Source organism: Callorhinchus milii, unplaced genomic scaffold (genome assembly GCF_018977255.1).
Source record: "Callorhinchus milii isolate IMCB2004 unplaced genomic scaffold, IMCB_Cmil_1.0 Scaffold18, whole genome shotgun sequence".
In the NCBI taxonomy this organism is placed as follows: Eukaryota; Metazoa; Chordata; class Chondrichthyes; order Chimaeriformes; family Callorhinchidae; genus Callorhinchus; species Callorhinchus milii.
The window spans coordinates 13,023,669-13,043,723 of NW_024704759.1; the positions used below are offsets into that span (position 1 = coordinate 13,023,669).

Consider the following 20,055-nt stretch of genomic DNA (forward strand, 5'->3'; position numbering starts at 1 on the left):
AAGTACCTTGTGCAATCAGAGCACTTCCCAACCATTTTATTATTCTGTAGGCACATTAAATGATTGCAAGCTCATAACTGGGGTTTCAAAGGAACATAGAAATCTTGGATTGATATAACATTTCTTCCTCATCTCACTGAAGCACGTCATGTTAGTGGCCTCTATATCTGTTAGAGTGCGGTCTAAAGCTATGAGTTGATGGTATTGAATATCTATATGTTTTAACATGTTTGAGAGGTGACGGGAATGAATTTTTCGAAAGCTCAAAGGCGGCACTGACAACACAGGGTTTTCTGTGCAGTTGATTATAACATGCTGTCTAGCTCGATTAGTCAAACGCATCCTTCCCGAAAAAGTCGATATCTCATTGCTGGTTGATTTACATTTTATCAATGTGGACTGTGCATTGCCACAAATTCAAGATAAAAAATGTGGTGACAGACAAAGGTATAATTGCACATTCCTAATGCTGTCAGAGAGAAAAACATCAAAATGTGAAACGCTGATAACATTATTTAACAGAGAAATCATAGACACTTTGCTTTACCACATTCTGCTTAATAATGCTAATTGTAATCGCTCCCTTTATGCATTTTGATAGGTGCCACAGATTCGTATTCTGCCTCATTCAAAGTCATCCTAAATATGACAGGATTTGCTGAACAGATTATTTCTAAGAATATTGTATTATAAAGGGCCATCCGACACGTGAATGTCTGTGAAACCCACTTTATGCCAAAATATGTACAGAAATCTTTGATACACTTGAAGCTAGTAGCTGTCATTACACATGGGGGGGGTGGGGGGGTCACATTTTCAGCTTAGGACAGGCACACCAGTGCTGATAAATAAACTAGTGGCATCACAAGGGAGGTAAAATGTTCCTTTTTGCAAGTGGCAATTTCCTTCCCTCAATGAAGCTGCTAACGTTATTTGCAATCCTTCCGACCCAGCCCTCCCTCTGCTCAGGTATCAACACCCTGCTTCATGTCCCCCGTCCGACCTGACCCACCTCCACCATTTTTTGTGGACGAGAATGTTTTTTTTTGTACCAATAATTGGACTTTCATAAAAACATGTCCAAGAATGCATCAATGGGCTTTTAAGAGGAATTGACTGCATTAATGAGAGCATTCAAGCAACTTCAAATACTGTGTATTTGTAAAAAAAAGTGAGAATGGATATCACACAGAGCTACAGCTGCAAAATCAATACATGCAACTCACAAATGGCATTGAATTTGCTTTTATTTTACCCCTTGTTAACCAAATCTGGGCCTACATCCTGATTACAAATAATTCTTAATTTTGCCCATTATCTCTCTCTTCTCTAACCAACTGTTTAAATTTTCTGATGAAACAAATAACTGTTATCGGGCACTCTCCAATTTTCCCTTGAAAGTCTTTGGTTAATCGAATGAACTAAACGAAAACTTTCAGGGAACTATAATTTTAAACATTGTTAAAGAAGCCCAGTGTGTGATTAAATAAACCTCTTGTAATGGCCGGCTCTTTAATAGCATAAACAAAACAAACACCTTTGAGTCTTTTCCACATGTGCAGCTGAGTAAACCTCTCTCCATAGATGCTGCCTGACCTGCTGAGCGCTCCCAGCCACTTCAGTTTTTAATACTTTCAGGTATGTGGGTTTTACCCGATACATTTGAGCACATAAATGATTTGTACTCTAATGTATTGGTTACATGGCGGCATTTCCTAGAAATGAGTGATGGTTCAAGCATCTATTAATTATAATATAATCCATTCTTCAAAACATCTGCTAGTTATAATCCATTCTTCACAGTAACTAATCAGTCAACATATAGTAAATCTACCAGCTGGAAGTGGCTGTCCTCACTTAGGAACATAAGGTTCAGAATACATGGGTTCACACTTACGCTTGAAATACACGGTTAAGATTCTTACCAAAGTACATTTCTGCCATTTTCTTTTTAAATTTATTTCAAGCTAATGAATGCTATAATAGTATTCCTTACATTTGATATAGTGCCTTCAAGACGTCTCAAAGCACTTCACAGAATATACTAGTAAGTGAATTGACTGTGTATTTTGTGGGCGAAACGTTGTTCCTTCATTCATGATAATAAGGTGGCAATTTAGTGTTTCAGAAATATTTTCACTTTTAAAAACATGGTTCAAACACACCCAAGACGCAGGCATAAAAGAATACTGCCCTTAGGGTGTACAATCTCAATGAGAATGAACAATACTTTCAGATACACCAAAGCACGGGACAAGAATGCCCGGGTTCAGGGTTGTAACGAGCAAATTTTGGATAATATTTCAAGGAACAATAAATCTGAAATATTGAGATACTGAAGCTGTGCTCCGAGGGACAGTCAGAGAGCTTTTAATGTACCATCTTTAACATTTATTAAACATTCACTGCGTCACTAGCTCCTTAATAGTGTGCTAGAAAAAAACACTTTCAGTGTTCTGTACATGCGCAGAACTCCAGCTGAGCTGTTCAGTTTTTTTTTAGCACAAGTTAACATTCCTTCTCCAAATCACTCTACTGCTGGGAGCTTTATCATTTCATAAACTCACCGTTGAAAAACTGGGACTAGTTACATTAATAACCTGATTCCATAATATCCACCAAAATATTTATGGGGAAGATGCACAAAAATGTATTTCCTTTTGATAAAGGAGCTAATAAAGAGGAAATGCAGTAACAATAATACACTTCTTTTCCAAATGAAACACTATTAGATTCTGTAAATTTCATTTTCTATTCTTCAGAGTAAGTACGGGGATAAATACTAGCGAGCCAGTTACAGCCGTGGAGCAAGGTACAAGGGTAGCATTTGCAGTGTGTCCACAAATTTCTTGGTCTTTGCTGTAATTTTTTAAAATTTCAATTTTAATATTAGCTATCCTGCAAACAATCTTTCAACTAAAGCACACAGCTCCTTTGAAAATTTCTGCTGAGCTTAAACAACTCAGCTTTCAAACAAACACAGGCAGTTCTTTGTTCATAATGCAAATTAGCTGTGCATTATTGTCTCTGTACCAGTTAATACCAGGCAGTGGTTAGTAACAGCTTTGCCTTTAATTGCAAGCACATGCCCTTCTGTATCTGCAGATAGAAAGATGGGATCAAGTTGATTAACAAAATTATACGTTAACAAAATCATTTTGCAAATGAGAAAATCGTGTTCTTTTATTGTGACAATGTTATATTCCAATTTCTGTCACTGCCTTTAAAGTGATTTAGATTTTTTTTGCAGTTTGCCGTTTGTTCTTTGTCTTTCAATGGAAAAATAAATTAAGACTTTTGCTGTTTATCGTGCGATGTTTATATTCAGCAAAATGTTTACATTTATTCATTCTAGGTATTTATAAAAGCGACTTCCTAAGGAAATACACGAATGTACTATGAAAACAAATAAACCTGGATAAAATAAAATGCAATATTCACAACCACAAAAATCTCAGTTAATCTTACTCAAGTCTTTGTACAGTATCTCTTTCCTATGTTCATTGCCCTTCCCATCTTTGTTTGACTCCTTCCTAGATTATATGCGTACAACGGTAGACGAGGTGTCCGTCCTTATCTGGTCACTCCAGTTGTGAAGACTTGTTTTTTTTCCACCCTTTTCTATCTCATCTTTTATTTAATTCCTTTTGTTACCAGCGCCTTAGGACGTCCTCCCAACACGAAAGGCGCTATATCAATGCAATTTGTTGTTGTTGTTGTTTGAATTTGCCTTCCTCTCCTCAACTACCTCACCTTTACCTTCCAGGTTGATCTCCCACTCATGGTGTATTTTTACAGTATTTGCCCAGTGTTCATAAATAGATCCAATCCATAAGCTACTTTATACTGCGCTTATCGTAACAATTTGCTGAAAACATAGCAACATAGTATAAAACAAGTTTCAGCCACGAGAAATCAATTGATAATTATTCCTGGGATGGGCCCATTTATTGAGATAAACGTAAGTCCACTCAGGAAGCAGGCAGCTATGCGTGAAAACAATGTGATCAGAGTGAACCAAGTACTTTTATTAGGTCAGTCAGTCTATACCATCAAAGGGAGAGCAAGAAACCATGACTGCTTTCACGCCATGTTTGATGACTTCCAATAAATGTGATGACCTATTAATCTGACATATATAAAAATAGATGTGGTACGTTGTTTGAACTATTCTTTGTAGAGTTTCTGCGCACATGACAATGTGAGCATTATTTACGGCTCCAGGCATTTATCTGGTGTGGTCCGGGCAATTGACGGGTGCTAAGGCTTCTTGTCGATCAAGATTACAGGGAATGAGGGTTTTATAGCATTAATTATCAAGAAAGAAATGTGTGAAACACATGCTGTTCCAAGGCTGGCAAGTTCTCTACTCACCGCCAACAGTATTTGGAAAGAGCTGTGCATGACCTCGATATACTGGTAATCAATAATGCAGCCCATCACAGAGATATAGGAATGACCATCCAAACTCTTGCCACTGACGGTTGGCACTTCTCTCCTCACGCACCCTGGACCGTGTTCACTCCACCACGAATGGTGCACGGATATATTAAACGTCAATAGGTCACTGTCCTGCAGAGAAACAAAACACATACATGCGGATATTAGGATATTTTATTAAGTTTCGAATGCCAGACACATGTTACGACTTTATCTGATCACTTTGGGCTTAAAATACCATAATCACTTAATCTGTTCTAACCCCCTTTAGCTAGGACAGAAGGAATCACTGTGGGTAATTCTCCCCAGCCTCCGATGTCTACAGACCCGACACATTGGCTGGCAATAAGTTCAGTCTACATGGTGAGACAAGCAGAGACACCTCGAAGGTGAAAAACAAATGGCTCCAACACTCCTCAGTCACCAGGCTGGATTATCAGCCTCTGCCAAGTCTTGATCCTTCAAGCACTAGAGCGTGAAAAAGAAAAGTCAACCTTTTCACCACAGCTCAGACAATGTAGCTCCCTCAGCAAGGCAATTGATATAATCCTGAAATAATCACGTTATTTCACGTTATTCCTCTCCTCCCCCCCAGCCCCCCAACCCCTTCCCTTTCGGGGCGACTGTTATTTTCTAAGTTTCTGAATGCTCTTCATCATTTGCAATCAGGTCTTACACATATTCAGGGAATGTCAAACACATGGAACATGTTATTCTTTGAACAAGGAAATTAAAGTGAAGCAATTCATATTAATGCTAACAAGCCACCATTAAACAAGCCTCTTCTCACATCATGTTCTTGAAACTGGAGTCACCGAAATAAACTTTCCAATAATCGGCACTATACCCAATGGTCCACACGTGGACAGGTTTCACTTTCACGCTGTTTCACAATTGCAACCAGAAATCTTAAAAGCATCTCTGGTACATTTCATCTGCATTGGACCGAGTGCACAGGACACCCACCAGAACTTTCAAACATGCCTCTTGCCCCTGATCCAGCTTTTTTTGTCAGCCATGGTGCCTTCCCACCACCTCACCTTCCCCCCCTCCAGCACAGATCAGAACTCACTCACTTTCAAAAATAACAATCTTGCCGAGTGAGTAATCTGTTTTTCACAACATTTACCAGCAGAATTCACTGATCAAGAACTCGCAATCTGTGTGATTTTTCAGCTGTGCTTTTAAAGAACTTGAAATTTAAAGTATCTAAAAATGCATTGCTTCATATTCTGTCTCTCATCCAGTCGTTTCAACGGGCAATGCTGCCCTGTGCGGTGTAAAGAAAAACAAAACAAACTTAAAACAAACAGAACAACACTTCTCTCCCTATACAAGTCACGCATATACACAACAGCTGTGCTCATGTCCTGGGAAGCCTGCATTGTTTCCTAAACTTTGAGAAGCAAATTCATTCTGTTTTCCAATCTTAGACTTACAATTGGGATAACTCTCAAACAGGAGCTTAAAGAAAATCAAGAGTGGTCGAATGTGACTGCAACACAAGGCTGTGCAGCAGATATCAGGTCTTTCATTCAATAGTTTACCCTGAAACCACTTGTTATTATCAGCCATAGTCCACAAATTACTCAACAATGATTGACGCGTAGTACTGATAGCACATTATTTATAGGGAAGCTATTTTCCAGCTAATCTTCATCAGCTGCGTTTTCTAGAGGATTAANTTTTTTTATCAACTCAAATCTCCTCACTTAGACTGTATTTCTTCTAAAAAGCCAAACAGAGAAAATGCAGATTATATTTAATACATCTGTGAAGCAAAGTCACACACTGTTCATGAGGGTGAGTCAACCAATACAATATAGGAATATATTACTAAATTGAGGATTGAGATAAGAAAAATATTTCATGTGTTTGAAGCCTGCAGATTAACATTTCAGGATACATACATTTACGTGACGGAATTCGCTGGTAGGCGATTTTCAAAAAGGATTGCAGTGATAATGTTACAATTTCAAAGATATTCTGTGGAATCCACAAATTTATGAGGATTAATTTTCAGGATTCCTCAATTTGCACAATTGGGAACTTCTTTTTAGGAACCAAAAATACATGAAGCTGACTCTTGGGAAATCCAGTGTACATATTCTGCTCCCACAGTGGGGGTCCTACTGGGTCGACAAGAATGCTAAAATCAAATTAAATCAAAAATGGATTTCTCTAATGACTAGAGGCAAAACTTTTGATTTTGCAGTTCAGACATGATTTGAATCACTGATTTCAATTACTGCCTCAGTGCTGGCTAGCTAGTCTGGCTACTCTCCACATCGAACCATTAGAAATTACTGCATAGAAGGCCATTCGGCTCATCGTGTCTGTGCTGGCTCTTTTAAGATTAACAACAACTTCTGCCCTTCATGCGGGGTAGTGTTTTGGAGCGCTTGACAGTGACGTGGTCTGACTCCGAACCAGGGGAGAGGGAGGAACTGAAAATGCGAATGGATGCAGCGACCACTGCCTTTTGGGGGCGAGAGAGTTACAGACTTCCACTAATCTTTGGGTAAAAACCTGCCTCCCAATTTCCCTCCTAAATGGCCTAGCTCTAATTATAAGCTCTAATGCCCCCTTTTAAGATGGATTCCCCGACCAGAGGAAATAGTTTCTCTTTGCTTCTTATAGTAAGCACCATAGCAATCACAGTGGATTCTGACACCAGCAGCTTTTCTTGATGCCTCTAGTATTAAATTCTGATTGTGGCGATTGACTCCATCACATTCTGCACAGAACGTGTGCTGCTGCCAATCTAACAACATGTATTTTTAGAACAGGAGCTTGGAGGAATTAGACCCCGGGATAAACGGTTTCAAAGGAACCCATTTGGCTTTGCTACCTCTAGGTTTACTTCTTCAATTTGGATTAAACTTGATTTTCTGTCATTCTTTAAAAATCAGGACTTGTGGCAACACATCAGCTGTATTTACAGGTTCCACTGTAAAGTGTTGTGAATCCATTTTTGGCAGGGTAAAGCACAGCAGCCAATTTGCACACAGCAATGTCCCACAAACAGCTGTGAAGTGAATGGCTGAACAATTTTATTCGGGGGATTTTTGGCCAAGACACCGGGAAAAGTTCCCTTCTCTTTCCAACCTCTTTAACCTCCACCTGAACAGGCAGATGGGACCCTGGTTTAATCTCTCATCCGAAGGACGGCACCTCCAACAATGCAGCATACCCCCAGCCCCACACTGGAGTATGAACCGAGACAACATGAATTCAACTTGAGCCTACAAACTTCTGATTTAGAATGAGACAGTGCTACCTACTGAGCCAGTCTGACATCAAAAGGTTTCTCTAAAAAAAATCAATGCTTCCTGCAGTCTTTTCATACATAGGAACGTAAGTGAAGAATGCATATAAGAGTTGGGAATGTCAGTCTGTCTAATTCAATGTCCATAATCTAGTGCCGGGTTCCAAAATGTCTCTCTTCTGGTAGCAAAGCACATGTCAGTTCATTAATCCAGTAAACACATTCCACTCTGTTCTAGGTGTTTAGTTGCACCACCTGATTTAATGCTAAACAAATGGAACGAAGCAAGTCTCGAGTGCAACATAATAAGATGAATGAATTTGTATCGAGAGAAACAGAAAAATTGAAAACGTGGTCAAAGGACATTAAGAAAATGAACAATGGGGATTGAACAGAAACACAAGTATAAATTTTAAAGATGAAGGAATAACAATGAGAAAAAAATGCACCTGGGAAAATAAAGTGATGGAAAAATGTAGAAAAAGCAAAATGGAGAATAAAAATGAATCTAATGCAGCAAAGAACTGGTAATAGAAAAAAAAGCTGAAAAAATAATAACCCTAACCAGTTGATGTAGCTCCCTTCACATAGATAGGATGTCTCAAAGCACTTCACAGGATTCATTGTCACATACAGTGACTGTGTATTGTGTAGGAAAATGCAGCAACCAATTTGTGCACAGCAACGTTCCACAAACAGCATGAAACGAATGACCAGATTTTGTCAGTAGATATTTTTCCACCAGGACACTGGAGAAACTCCCTCTCTCTAGAAATAATATCAATAATAATAATAGAATAGTCCTTGCTTTTGATGTAGCGCCTTATCAACTCATCGAGATATCTCAAAGCGCGTCACGGGATATACTGTAAAGTGGTTCTGAGTCTGTATTTTGTGGGCGAAATGCTGCAGCCAATTATGCACAGCAATGTCCCTCAAACAACCATGGAGTGAGTGACCAATTTTTATTTGTGGGATTTGTTGTTCTTTTCTTTCAAGAAAACAAAATGCATAAAGTGTAAAAAAAATGAAGATTTATAAGTGCATTGAAGACACCAACAACAACAACTTGCACTTATATAGCGCCATCCACGCAGGGTAGCGTCTCAGAGCGCTTACACAAAATGAATAGTGATGGGGATAATTATTTAAGATGAGGGTCAGACTAGGGACCCTCCCATCTCGAATGTTTCTTTGTGCATAGACAGGCAACGCAATCATTACAGATCATTCAGATTTGTCTGTGAAAGCCATTCTGCAGATCCATCACATATAATCATTGAAGTGGAGCAAAGAAAGGATTTTAATATGTATTAAATTAGTGAGAGGCACTTTTCAAAGGTGATTAGTGTAACTGTCAGGTCAGGTAACAGCATCTTTAGAAACACCTCATCTTCTGGCATAAAACCAAAAATTCCCATCTTGTTCAATTTTGCGCATTGGGGCTTTAAATCAATGCAGAATGATATGTAAATTAAACTGTTTCCTCCCCCCCCCCCCACCACCACCACCCCCTTCCCACCAACAAATGAAGATGGCCTCAAATAAACAGATTTTGTTAACAGGAACTGCTGTGTTCTGTCTGCTCCGGTGGTAAAAAGCAAAAAGGGCGATGCTATGAAGAGGTCCCCGTACCACTGATGCTCGGCAAACGGTGCGTCCTTGAATTATAAAATCAAATCATTTAGACTGAACAGCTGGCAAGAAATATGATGAATAATTAGATAGAAAAGGGCATCTGTCAGCGTCTGTGGATAATCACTGAACAGATGGGCAGTTTTGATATCTTAGCAATTTCATATGGAGTGAAAACAGCAAGGAGAAAATAAGCACATCACATTCACTGACTGTACTTTGAAGAATTCTGTCATTAATTCCCAAATTCTGTCTTCCATGAACTGGTTCTGTCCCAAGCTGTTTTGAGAAGCAACACCAGATCCTTGTACCATGTATGGGCACCGTTCCATGGTCTCCAAATCTCTTTGCAAGCTCGCTCCTGGGTTTGCTTGTACAAAGAACTGATTGGATCCAGACTGCATCAATATGATCAATCACCATGCTTGTCCAGCTCGGATTACTTGATCTGTTTGGATTTTGGCTTGCAGTGTTGATTTGCTAACTGAAAAAAAGACAAGAGCATTCTCCTAAAGTCTGTGTATGTATCTTTGCAGTGTGCCAGTTTGGCTCAATGGCAAGTAGCACACTTGACAATGAGTCAGAATGGTTGTGGGTTTGAGTCCCATATCAGGCCTTGAGCTTATATAGTCTAAGGTGAGTCTCAAATGCAGTGCTGGGGTGGGGGGGTTGCATTGTCAGAGTGCCATCCTTCAGATGAGACATTAAATTGAGGCCCCACCTCCCTGTTCAGGATGTTAAAGCTCCCCTAGAACTATTCGAAAAGAGAAGGGAGTTTCTCTCCCAGAGTCCTGACCACCAATACCCCAAAATAATATTTGTCTCATGGGACATTGTTGTGTGCAATTGTGCTATAAAACACAGTCACTACACTTCACACTATATCCCAGGAAGCAATTTGAGACATCCTTCCAACATGATAAGGCGCAGTATCAAATGTAAGGATTATTATAAGCAGATTGGCCAACCGTGTTAGTCTTTCACAATGACTAGTTCATGAACTAGTAGAGATCAGTTCTTCATCCTTCTTACCTATACATGGGACATAAGTTTGGATACATTTCAGGCACAGCGACACACATTATCTCTCTCTCCTTCCTTCTATCGCTTGATCCTACAGAGATGTGCAACGGAGATGCCAAGCAGAGACTAAGTACTTCCACACAGGAAAGCCAGAAGAACAAAGTGAGGACGAGGCACCCGAGGTTCACCATCAGGCACTTCATAGCAGCCAGATTGACAGTGCCATTAGCTGAGGTTTGGGAGCAAATCAAATATTTGTTAAATAACCCAGTCCACGAAGCAGGGACGGAAGGATGGGAGAAAATAAGGAATTTTAAAAATTTAGAAACAACAAAAAAATAACACCACCAGCTGTGAGTGTCTATAATAAGTGTCGGGGAATAAAAACCTCGTGGGTTTTAAAAGTTCACCAATGAAACAGGAGCAGACATCAAATTTTAGCATTTTCAGAAAAGAAAGGTTGTAACCACACAGACATTAGAATAGCAGCAAAAAGGACGACAGCTTTTTTTTAAACATTCAGTTCGCTTTGACCTTTCTAGTGCCGGTAATTTATCAGAGAATGCATTACTATTCCCAACACACTCTTTGGGAACCCACAGTGTATTTTACCTGAGAGCTGAATACCAATGAGGAGGATACAGACATTGAAGAGGGCAGTGAATTGCTGTGGTAGTTATCTTCTATCTGCAGAGTGTTAGAGTGGCCTTTACAAGTATAGATGCCTGGCTGTTGCAAATTGAAATAATTCTCTGTAATGCCAAGTATTTTAATAAGTCATATTGCATTATCTTTATTGTTTAATAATATTAATCCTTGCATTTGATATAGTGGCTCATCACGACTTCGAGATGTCTCAAGGAGCTACAAAGGATATACGGTAAAGTGAATTAACTGAATATTTTGTGAGCGAATTTCTTTTTTCAAGAAAAATAAATGAGGCACCTGACAAAAAAAAATTTCCTCTACACTAGCGGTTGTTTAGATAGCATTTGATTATCAATCCAGCTCAGGCTCCTAATATTTAATTTGAAAGCTTTTTTTGAGGGGTAGAAGTTAATTAAGTATGTATTTTGTATCCAAATACAAAGCTCAAATCTATTCCACGTTTTATGCTAATTAAAGTGTGAACTTCTGCGAGAGATTAGAAAATGCTTTGGAGTCTGAGTAATGATTGTTTCCTGTCAGAAGTCTTCACATTTTAAGGGTTGCAGATTACTTTTGTTCAATTCAATTTAGTCTTTTATAATTAAATATGCCGTTAACTTGCACTTTGAAGATTAAAACATTTTCAAAGTTGCATCTTTTTTATAAACAATGAAAAAATTATCTATAAAGCCCAAGATTTTATTTGCAGTTCAGACTTGTTTGCAATGTAAATCACTGTGGTGGCACATTCAGTGCCTGGTCAACTGTTGCACACAGACGTTTATTCATGAACCACCTAATTCAATCATGCTCTTTCTGTTCTGGAATCATATTTTCTATTTTTAGCATCAATATGCATTATTTTACATTGATCGCCACCTGCCAATCATCTGCCGAGTTACACGTCATTACATAGCTCTTTAAATGGTGTTCCGTTTGGACAAACATTGTGCTTTTTTACGCATCTGCACATCGATATTATTGTACTTTCGAACCCTCAATAAAATCTCGAGACATATTTCAATGGAGCAAAGATTCCTAGAGTACTTCTCTGATTATGGAACAATGGAAAAAAGGTAATTTTTCGAGAAGAGTAACAACAACAAATTGCATTTCTATACAATTACGATAAAATCACATTAAAATATTCGATTTACCAAATTATTGAATTAAAAAAGAAATGGATTAACTTGGGTCTGTCTAAACTCTTGATGCATACCTGCAACCACACTGCAGTTCCAACCAACTTTGGAATTCATCCAATTTAACTGATTCTTAATTTTGCAACTGGAATTTCTTTCTGGCAGCAGGATTTGATTGCTTTAAAATACAAACATTGTCTAACCGTGGCTTTATCAAACCGTGTACCTCTAAACTGCTAATGCAAAAGAAAGGTGTAAGATGGTGGTAACACTCCATCAACCTCATCTTCCTTCATTTCGGAGATTCTACAAGTTAAAGATTTGAAGATAAGTCAATTATGATACAAGATACAATTCAATTGAAATCCATCTTACCTGTATTCAAACTGTTTGATGTGGTATTAAAGAAAGATACCTTTCAACAGGAATGTAGTTAAGTTCCGCTCTTACTCTGTCAATGTGACTGACAAGCGTTAAATATGTAGCCCCTGGATACAAGTCGCCTGAATGACAGGTATGCATTAGGCAATGTCCCCGCAGAAGTGAATGGCACCAGTTGACAGACTCGTCGGCTGAATACTTGATGGTCCTGTCTCTTCTGCTAACTCTTTTTTTTTAAAGAAAGCAAAAACTTTTTTCTCTGCTAGTTGTGAAAGCCTACATTTTTTCTGCTGTCGATAAGGCAATAAAGTAGTTATTTCTGACTAAATCCATGAAATGAACAAATTATTTTGTCCAAGAAATGTCCTGCAATTCTACCAACGTCTAGCAGAGGATTGCTTTGTGTTGTGTAATGAATAAATACAAACAGAACTTCTTCATGGCTATTTCTTTGGTTAATAGAGAAAACTTGACTCAAGGTCTTCTCAGTAGATTCTTGAAAATTGACTGATGACAACCGCAACCTCTTTTGACAGTAAGCAACATACTTGCACGCTGTTCGGTTTTCCCTTATCTTTTGAACAAACGAGTTATAATTAAAAAACAGCCACTCCGAGTGGATATATATTGAGACGTCTAGAAGACGTGAAAAGCGCTATATCAAATGCAAGGCTTATTATTATTATTATATATATATATATACATATATATTCTTTCAATACGTGCACAGCTTACAAAATCCAATCAATTGGCCGCCTTCGAGAATTGTAAGTCACAAAACAATCAATAAATTTTCCACAAAATTAACAAAAATATTTGCATGAGGAAGCTGCTTGTAAATATTTGCAAATAAGCAGAAAAGACAAATGTCCTCTCACTGGAAGAGTTTAATGCTGGGGATAGATGAACAATTTCATCAGAAAAAAGATTACCTAACCTGGGTGAGCAGGAACTTCAGTTGAAGTTAAATGAAGCAGTGATAGTGAGAAACTGAAACCTGGAAAAGGAAGAAACTCATAGCCATTAGACCTTAAACAAGAGGTGGTGGGTTTAATGCTCCTGGTGTTGAACTGGGATCCACCAAGATGATTCACTGTTGTTCAGAGTGCAAGTGGACTGTTTGTTGGCATTGATCTCAAAATGGAAGCAATATCATACCTTTGCCATCAGTATAAATGGAGCATAAAGGGGCTCAAGGAACATCAATGAACTGCCAACAGTTTCATGATACCCAGAAAGTATCCTACAGGACATTCACTATCAACTCTCAAGAACGTTTCCCATGTTGGAAATAGATGTAAATTCTTCTGGTGTGAAGCTTTTGTGGGAATTTCGCAAACAGCAGCCACTATAAAGTTGCCAATTTTCCATTTTCCTGCAAGTCATCCACATTGCCCATATCACAGAGGGGCTAAAAGGCATTTCATTCCATTCTTTCACAGGCTACATTTTAATAAGGTACTGTTTTTACAAGGTAATAATTCTTACATTTATTTTCAATCTGGACCCAGGCGTTCGCATTTTATCCTCCAAAAGAGCCCATGAATGTGTTCCTTTCAAGATAAAAAGCAGAAATCCCAAGAATTTTTGAAGGAAAGCTTCCAGGATTTTATATACAATAAAATACGTAAACGAATAGTGTGCGCAACACAATGATAAATAATAAATACTTAAGGAATTACTCGTGAGGCGATGTCTCTAATAACATTAATGCTATTAAAGCCATTTTTCACACAGTGAAGTCCTAACAAATAGTCATCTTCTGAATGTTCGATTCATTAAAGAATTCTAATCCTGAACTCTGCAGTGTGCAGTGTAGAGGGTGACCCAAATGTCATGATACCATTACAATGTTTAATAAGTATTAAAGAATGATGATATATATTTTAGATAATAGGTTAGCTTTACGACCTGTAAATGAACAGTCCTGTCCTCAGTTTTAGATGTTAGCAATGGAGAGCGGGAAGTATAAATCCAAATTCCGGCTCTCTATTCTGAGTCGTTCTACTGCAGAAGTGATATGGCATTGCTTCCAGCAGTTTAAATCGGGGATTAGATGCTTCGTTTTGGGTTTACTTCGTGCATTTAGATTTACCACACTTTGTGGGATTAATTGGCGAGATTTCAAACCTTTTGCTCGACAGGAACTGAAGCAAAGTCTTGACATTACTGAGAAAAACAATGTTACATTTGCAATCCGAAAGAAAAAAAATGAACCCACAACTTATTTTTATTTGCATGGACTCGAATAATATCATTTTCAGCTGATAAATAGACATGATACTTGACTAACCCACGGTGGTTAGAAAGGAAAATCCACTGTGGAATTCAGTTTTTTCACGCCTTATAGAAAAATAAGAGCAGCTGCCTTTCTCTCATGCATCACAAGTCCTTCAGTAGAATTCATCAGTAACGACAAGACTTATAAATTCTCATGTGATAAAAATGCAGCAGATTACGTTTCAGCATTGAATTTCGTTGGAGTTCCATATTGTTATTGATGGGACGAACGCAACCAGCTGAATGAATGTTGGAACAGAATTATCAAAACATTATTGGAAAGTTTGAGCATGCTCAGCAACATGATGGATGACCGAGTGCTGGAACACAAAAGATTTGAAATGATACAACACACAAACCGCAACAAATGGATTCCCGGGAAACGCATTTTCTCTTCATTTTCCGACACTGTTAATAATCTGCTGCATTAAAACGAGCGGGTTTATAGTTTATGAATAGTTTCCAGTAAGTAGACGTTCAAAGTCGGAGTTTATTGATTGGGTCTGGATTGTGGCGATTTGTGTGGTTGTTAATAATAATGATTCAGATTCACAAATAGCGACTTCTTCCAGTAACGGAAATGAGTGATGCCAAACTGCAGAAGCTGCAGCCAAACCCTATGTACATCAAGGCGGAGTCTCACATTTCATCATGATTGATTACGTTCATCGTGATTAATAACTTCTGAATCAAACCAAGGTTTTCTAATCATCAGAAGCATTGCCAGGAACGTTCCTTCATCTGCTTTGTAAACGTATGAGCTCTTCATACTATTTCATGCTCAACATGGGATCGATATTTCCAATAATGGTGCATAGGAGGGAGTTACATGGCTCTAGTCTAATCAATGTTTTCAGATGCTGCTGTAGACTACTTAAAAACAACACTGTGCAAATCCTTTTGAACCAGTAGGTTTTTGCAAACCAGTAGAACCATTTTTCACCTACTCCTTGTACGTTTAAGATGTATATGGCTGGTTTCTCTCAGACAAGGGTGCCAGGCTCAATCTCAAAAGTAAATCTGTACTTTGTGGCATAAATTAAATGGCTTTTTTTTTTAAAAAATCATTTAACATTCTCAGTGTCATTGACCAATTTACCAATGGAAAACAAGATCTAGAGGTAGAATGCTACAAGATTGTATTACTTTCAGTGAAAATAGATCCATATTAATTCAAAACTAAAGTCATCCATAGTAAAAGAACAATGAATGCTTAAATAATACACTTTCTAATAATACATATTTAGTGTCTTCAGTTGTCCATTTTGCTCCTTTCACTGTTTTATTGCTTTGACTTATTATTTATCATAAACTACCATTTGTGACAGTTCCACTCTCCAGACCAGCCAATCTTATAGCTAAACCAAGTGAGTGAGGCTGTCAATTTAGTGTTAAATTATGGGGCATTTTGTGCAATCAACTCATTATACTGTATACCAGCCCTGACAGCTGACAAACGAAGGGGCCTTTCATCTGATCAGTTTGGATTTTATTCAAACCCAGCAATTAGAGGTTAAAAAAACAGATAAAAATAATAATAACCCTTGCATTTGATATAGCCCCTTATCACATCATTGAGACGTCTCGAAGCATTTCGCAGTATACACCGTAAAGTGAATGGACTATTTTGTGGGCGTTTAGTGCATTAATTACTGCACCATCCAGTTACTCCAAAAAAAACTATTTCATTTCATGAAGCTGCTTAAATGAGTAAATAGATATCTGCAAACTTCAAACAATACATTTCTCACACCCAGAGATTATTGCAGAACTTACCTTTGAGAGACCTCCAACTTCCAAATAGAAGCAGATAACAAATACATTCCAAGTGACCCAGAGTGCTGTCCAGATAGCATACTATAAAGAAAAATGTGGGAAGTTAAATACTCATATATCTGTAGAATGAATTCAAAGCAGAATATAAATTCTTAGCCACATTTGCAGGTGTGAATTTTGATCAATCAACATTCAGCTGTAATAATCCATCAATTTATTTGGTATTGGACAGCAAACATCATTGGAAAATATTGTGATATTTGCAATGTTAGTAGTGATATAAAATTGTTCCAATCCCATTATTGATATCGGCAGCCTGTGGAACTGTTGCTAGTTTGAATTGGAATACAAGCTTCAAGAAAGAGAATATTTCAGAGGTAGTTTTCTTTTACAGGCAAATTATAACTGCTTCAAGCTCAGGCAAGTCGAGACATGCATTGGCAGCATCTGCAATAAGCCTCTTCAAGTCAGCAAAATGCTCTGTGAATTCCAATGCATCCTCCAGCACACCCACTCATAAGGATCACGTGTGCCTGTGAACCTTGGTGTGAAAAGAATCATCACAGAATGAAATGGATTGCGTGATAAATAGTATTGCCATTGCAGGTCTAGTGCATTGAAATCTCTGGGTGCTCTCTCTGTCGGAGTCGTTCCACTCCTTCTAATCCTATCTATAGCTGTCGTCTTGATTCCAGGTTCGCTGAATTAGAAACCTTTTTAGCTTTGTGTGACAATTGTACATCGAAACGTTACAGCCAGATAAGAAATTTCATAGCATTTGAAGTGAATGAGAAACTATTTCTGTACACTGGAACTCATTGCTTGGAGGAGGGTTGCATTTTGCGTTTCACCTTAGTGTCGTTTGCACTATCGAAAAACTGAAAAGCTACAACTTACCACCACAATGTATCGAGGTCTGTATTGAATGGTACCAAAAAGGCCAAGAATAACAATAATGATGTGCAGGAAATTTGCTAAGATTGGGGCCCATTGATATCCCAGGAAATCGAAGATCTGTCTCTCCAAAGCAGCAAGCTTGAAAGGAAAAACAGGGGAAAGAAAGCGTTAGTCTGTTAAATTATTATGAAGAACTATTTTAACTTGGACATCATTTGTATTTCTTAGTGTTGACAATTGTTTGCAAACTAGCCTAACCCACACAGCATTGAATACATCCATTTGTTATGCAGCACAGTTTTGTTTGGGAGGGGCGTGAGTCAGCCGAGTTTCTGATACATGTAGAATCTCATCACCATGCTTAAGAGTATCCAAAGCAGACAGAGATTCCACACGTACATGTCACTTACACATGGAAATTTCCCTGCCAAGAGCCAAGGCTTGGAGACCCTCAAAGTGTATTTTGGGGTAGTGCTTAAACTAAAATGGATAGCTTGCATTGAGAGCATTATCTGTCAAGCTTCCTGCTGCTTGTCCAGCTAGGATCACCCTATTCATTAGGGCTTTGGTTTACATGATTAATATTAATAATATTAATAATAATAATAATCAGCATCTTTGGAGGAAGAATTCTGCTCCCAGTGACTGCTCTCCACCCCCCCAACTCCCACTGACAAACCAGTCTGGCCGCCCTGTCATCAATTGTCATCAAATTCAGTCGAATGATTTTTATTCCAAAATATCTTGAAGTGCGTCATTCTTTACCAGTGTCTGAAGGGAAAGGTCAGTTGTAGTGCAGCAAACGAAACAAAAGCTTTTCAGCAGGAAACAAAAGACTAAACAGGGATGTCAAATAGAAGTTCAGCGACTTTAAATATGTCCATTTGTAACCAATAATGTACACTACCAGAGCCCACTGAAACAATTGACAATGAGTCGTACTCAAGCAAAGACTGGTTCTCAGTACAAAGAATTTGTGCCCAAGTCCGTGCTTGCTCCAGAGAGGAGAAATTGGAGACTAAAAATGTCAGTGCCAGGAGTTTGCTTCCCCTCGTTGGTAACTTTACCAAATTCTGCCTGTATGAGTTTAGAATGGGGAAACCACACATCAACGCAGGTCAACAAAATGACTCCGAACCCGAGAATATACTTTTGCAACCAATCCGATAACCTGATCAGCATGGGGAGAATTGCCCCTTTTTTCCAATTTTAATAACGATAATAATAATCCTTGCATTTGATACAGAACCTTACCACGTCTTCGAGACGTCTCAAAGCACTTCACAAGTGAAACTGACTGTGTATTTTGCAGGCAATTTGGGCGTGGAACGCTGAACTTTTCTAGAATTGGCACATCCCAAACAAACACAAAATGTAACGAAAATACCGTAATACTTAAAAACATTTACCGCATCCATCTCTCATCACCATTGCAAAATGCTTCCCCAGCCCCCACCCTGCCCCATCCCCATCCGTTTGCACACACTGCAGGTCAGTTCAATGTTTTCTGACCACGATGCACACTGAATTAAACGGTAACTAAATCGGTTGCGTGACTAAAACATGCAGTCTGTGTCAGAATCAAATGACACTAATGACTGAGTGAATCCAGCATCCAAACAATCCACGATGGGCCTGTGGCTGGTAATGTAGGTTAATATGAATACGAGTGCTCTGGAGCATTCAGGCGCTGTCTATCAGCAAAGCCACATCACAATGTGAGTGTCATAGATTGGTCTGTTTGCCAAACTAGGGAAGATAATGAACTCCAGTGGGCTCACACAAATGAACAGCATGATATAATCTAAAGAATCATCTTATAATGACTTCAGCTTGAACGGGAGCCTGGTAACAGTGCAGGCCAAAACTGTGACTCTCTGCTTTACTTGCAAATAAACCACAAAGAGATTTTAGAGCATTTCAGTTAGAATTTTGTTTAAAAAACCTATGCAATAAATTTGATCGTTCATAATGAATGCTTAAAAAATAATAAATGGGGTGATACATTGCAATATATATCATTTATCATTGCTACAGACAAAATGGATGAAATCTAAATCGATATAGATAGTAAATTGCTAGTTTAGTAGATATATCGCAGTTACTACACCTTTCTAGGCCAATGTGAATCCATCAAACATATTGGTAAATAGTATGTGAAGTTAGTACTTAACTGGCTTTTAAATGCATTTTGAATCCACGACATTTTACTCCTTCAGACCGACTAACACTGAAAATTGAATTGATTTATCAATGAATTAAAATGAATGAAAGGAATGTTTTAAAAATAATAAATGTTCTCGGAAGACAATATCCGTTACTTGTCGCGTGTTTCACATGCTGTATTAAAAATCAGTTATTACGATAGAACAAAGTGGGTGAGTTATCCAATTCTTTCCCTCTGAGGACTCCAGAATATATCTGCGGGACAATCAGGTGGATACATTTTCATTTCAAGAAATATATTCATCTGGTTAATGAGGACGATCAAAGACATCTGTGACTCTTTCTCTACCTAATCCTTCTGAAGTGACATCTGTGTGGAAGACAAGAATTTCTTTTCAT

At 38.3% G+C, this 20,055-nt stretch overlaps 1 protein-coding gene across 1 annotated transcript in view; it reads right to left on the bottom strand.

Moving 5' to 3' along the window:
• Positions 1 to 20,055, bottom strand: part of LOC103190353 (sodium/potassium transporting ATPase interacting 4) — a 58,148-nt gene that overhangs the window by 11,730 nt on the left and 26,363 nt on the right. Inside the window, exons 2-4 of the mRNA XM_007911102.2 lie at positions 17,491 to 17,628; positions 16,594 to 16,674; positions 4,375 to 4,572 (exon numbers count right to left, since the gene is read on the bottom strand). Coding sequence (XP_007909293.1) covers positions 4,375 to 4,572; positions 16,594 to 16,674; positions 17,491 to 17,628 — 417 coding nt within the window. The remainder of the gene's footprint in view (positions 1 to 4,374; positions 4,573 to 16,593; positions 16,675 to 17,490; positions 17,629 to 20,055) is intronic.